General features: G+C 47.5%; 1 protein-coding gene across 1 annotated transcript; it reads right to left on the reverse strand.

Annotated features, from left to right (window-relative positions):
• Positions 1-1,297: 1,297 nt before the first annotated feature.
• Positions 1,298-1,798, reverse strand: UCRPA7_2743 (hypothetical protein; the record flags this gene model as incomplete). The annotated part of the gene is made up of 1 exon (XM_007915310.1): positions 1,298-1,798. One exon carries the CDS (start codon positions 1,796-1,798, stop codon positions 1,298-1,300), a length of 501 nt encoding a protein of 166 aa, XP_007913501.1.
• Positions 1,799-2,780: the final 982 nt, after the last annotated feature.

The raw sequence follows: 2,780 nt of genomic DNA on the forward strand, positions 1-2,780 counted from the left end.
TTCTAAAGGATAATCTACTCAAGAGACATGCTAGATTCAAGCGAGACGGCTGCAGAATAATTATAGGGGTGCTCCCATCAAAATCAGTCCCATATCAGATGCCTTCAAAGTTTAGATGCAGGTAGAATGTATCCCCCTCCGTTCATTCAGATATGATCGATCAGCATAGCTAAGACTGTCATACATGACACGGTTCCGGTGACGGTTGGGGGGAGAGAGCGACGCGCCCGCATAGTCCGAGTCGGTGGTAGGTGGAAAGACATGGAATCTAACAGCAGACACCAAATCTACCAACACTTGCTCTGGCAATGACTACATCATGAGATGTGTAGAACGACGAACCCATCTTCCAGTCTCTAAGATTGAGATACCATTTTCTGCACCTATTGCTGAACATTAAGTCGTGTTTGCGCCGCTGCAAAAGTAGCTAATAGCGGCAGGATTGGGTATACGATGGACATTGTATAGCTATCAGCGACATTTCTCAACTGAAGCACTCTGAGGTCAGATACGACTGTCTAAGCGGAATGGACCCTGTAGTCTCATGCCTTTCACGAGGTGGGGATGCGAAAGAGCTTGATGGGCGTAAACAGTTTGGTGCACGTAAATCAACACCTTATTGTAATAGGAGCGCATCTATGTTTGTAAAGTTGAGGGTAGTGATACCCGGAATACAGCAGGCTCTGTGAAGGAGCTCTCAGTTGAATTGTGTTGGGGCTGACAAAATTGATCCCCTACATTAAATACGGTGGCCTCAATTTATCCCGCTAACAAGGTGCGACTTACCGGCGAAGGTGGCTATGCGCATGAGACATCGACCTTAACAGCAACCAGAAGAGGCATTGTGGACCCACAGCATGTTGCTAAGCGCCCGCAACCCACCAGCCATTATTTCTAGCTAGTCGGTGTTATTTCAGTACATCATTAGACCTTGAATGAACCCCTTGAGGTTCGCGCGGATTTTGCCATACGAAACGATCATGGCAGAAGCCGGGTTACAGAATTTCTGCGTACGAGACCACTGTCGAAACTGGGGATTATCCTAGAGGACGTACCGTTTGACCGCTCGATGGGCTTTCGTAGTGGGGAAAGTAGCCTATGCTGACTACTAGATGTACTCGAGACTCACTAATCGGACTGAATTAACGCCTTATTCCTTAAGCGGACAATATGTTGGAAGTCAAGGTACGTGGCTATATTTTGACTCAAAGCACCCAAGGACTATCTAGAGTAAAACGAATAACATAATCTATTGGCAATGCTAGAGGTATATTGGATTATTCTAGCTATTACAGGCTCAGTCACGAACTCGCTCTGGAACAGGGAGAACGGCGGCAAAGTCATCAACAGCTACAATCGGAATGAAGCTTGGGTTCTCAGATGGCGTCGGTAGCGTGATGACTGGCACGAAAGTGGCCTCATCAGTCTCTTCTGGGATGGCCGGCAGAGAGCCCAGATCAGAAGGAGTCGGCTTGGGGATAGACGGAACGAAGGTCGCATCTTCCTGTCGGCCCTCAATGAGGATGACGGTTGCTTCGTGATTTCCGTTGACAGAGTAAACACCAAGACCGCTGGACGGTGTCGGCTCCGGGATGAATGGAACAAAGCTAGGCTCTCCGAAAGGAATGGCACGTCGATGAGCTCCACCGCTTACGCCGCAGCTGTAAGACTCGATCGATATTTGGCTTCCGCTAGCGAACTCAATTCTATCAGGAAAGTCTCCACCGAAGGAATATGTTGCTCCTCCCGAGGCCACGACCTGACAGACGACTTTATCGAATATCTGGGACATGTCCATCTTGTTCGGTCCTTCTTGTGGGCCAACTCGATTGATAGGAGAAGTGGTGGGATAGATATTATTGAGTGCGGATACGAGATCACCCTTCTCAAGGATATTACCCAGAGAATCCTCGAATTGCCTGGAGCCAAATTGTGCACTGTATCCGGTTGAAGGTATATTTCCTAGAAACTATTAGAGGTGCCATTCGCCTCAGAAAGGCGTCTTACCATGAGCTGAAATTGGCCTTCGAAGAGGTTGGCACTGATCATCCAAGAGAGGAATTCTAAATGACGCATTCAAATCAGGGTTGACTGAGTCAATATTGACGACAACACGGACATAAGGGGTGAATGAACAGCCCAGAGCAGCGCTGAGAAGGCCGAAGAATAGAAGTAACAACGCCATTGCTGCGATTTTCCGTTCGATCTTTTGGGTGAAGAATATTACTTTCAAGCTTCTGGGCCTAGAATGATGGAAACTATTTATATAGTCATGCATTGCTGATATTTGGCGGACCGGTGCCTATGAGGAGAATGACCAAAAGAAGGCTCCAGAGACTGGTCCCGAAAGATGGCCACCACGCCATGTCACTGCATAGCCTCCAAATGAATACTTCAGATTCTAACTATATTTAGGTTCGCGGGACAAGTTTTCTCCGATTTTTCTCATGCTCCCGAAAGTCGGTCCCCGGATATAAAATTGGTCGAAGCAAGACTATTGCCCTTCTCGAAGCCTAGCTCCATAGATTAGATATACAGGGATAAGCATCCCAGAGCAACTAGAGATCGCTCGATGGCTGAAACCAAGGATGATCACAGCCGGCGTGAAGCTGTTGATTTTCTTCTCGATGCATTGCTCAATCGAGGCATTCCATGTGCAATTATGCCGTCTGTTCTGACAGGGATATGGCAGAGTAAACTTACTATTGCCATAGAATGCACACAAGAAGAGCTTTGGCGCATCTGCGGTGAATCATACCGGTAAAGTGCCTACATTCCTT

This window comes from Phaeoacremonium minimum (genome assembly GCF_000392275.1).
Source record: "Phaeoacremonium minimum UCRPA7 unplaced genomic scaffold PA7_03_scaffold_188, whole genome shotgun sequence".
Classification (NCBI taxonomy): domain Eukaryota; kingdom Fungi; phylum Ascomycota; class Sordariomycetes; order Togniniales; family Togniniaceae; genus Phaeoacremonium; species Phaeoacremonium minimum.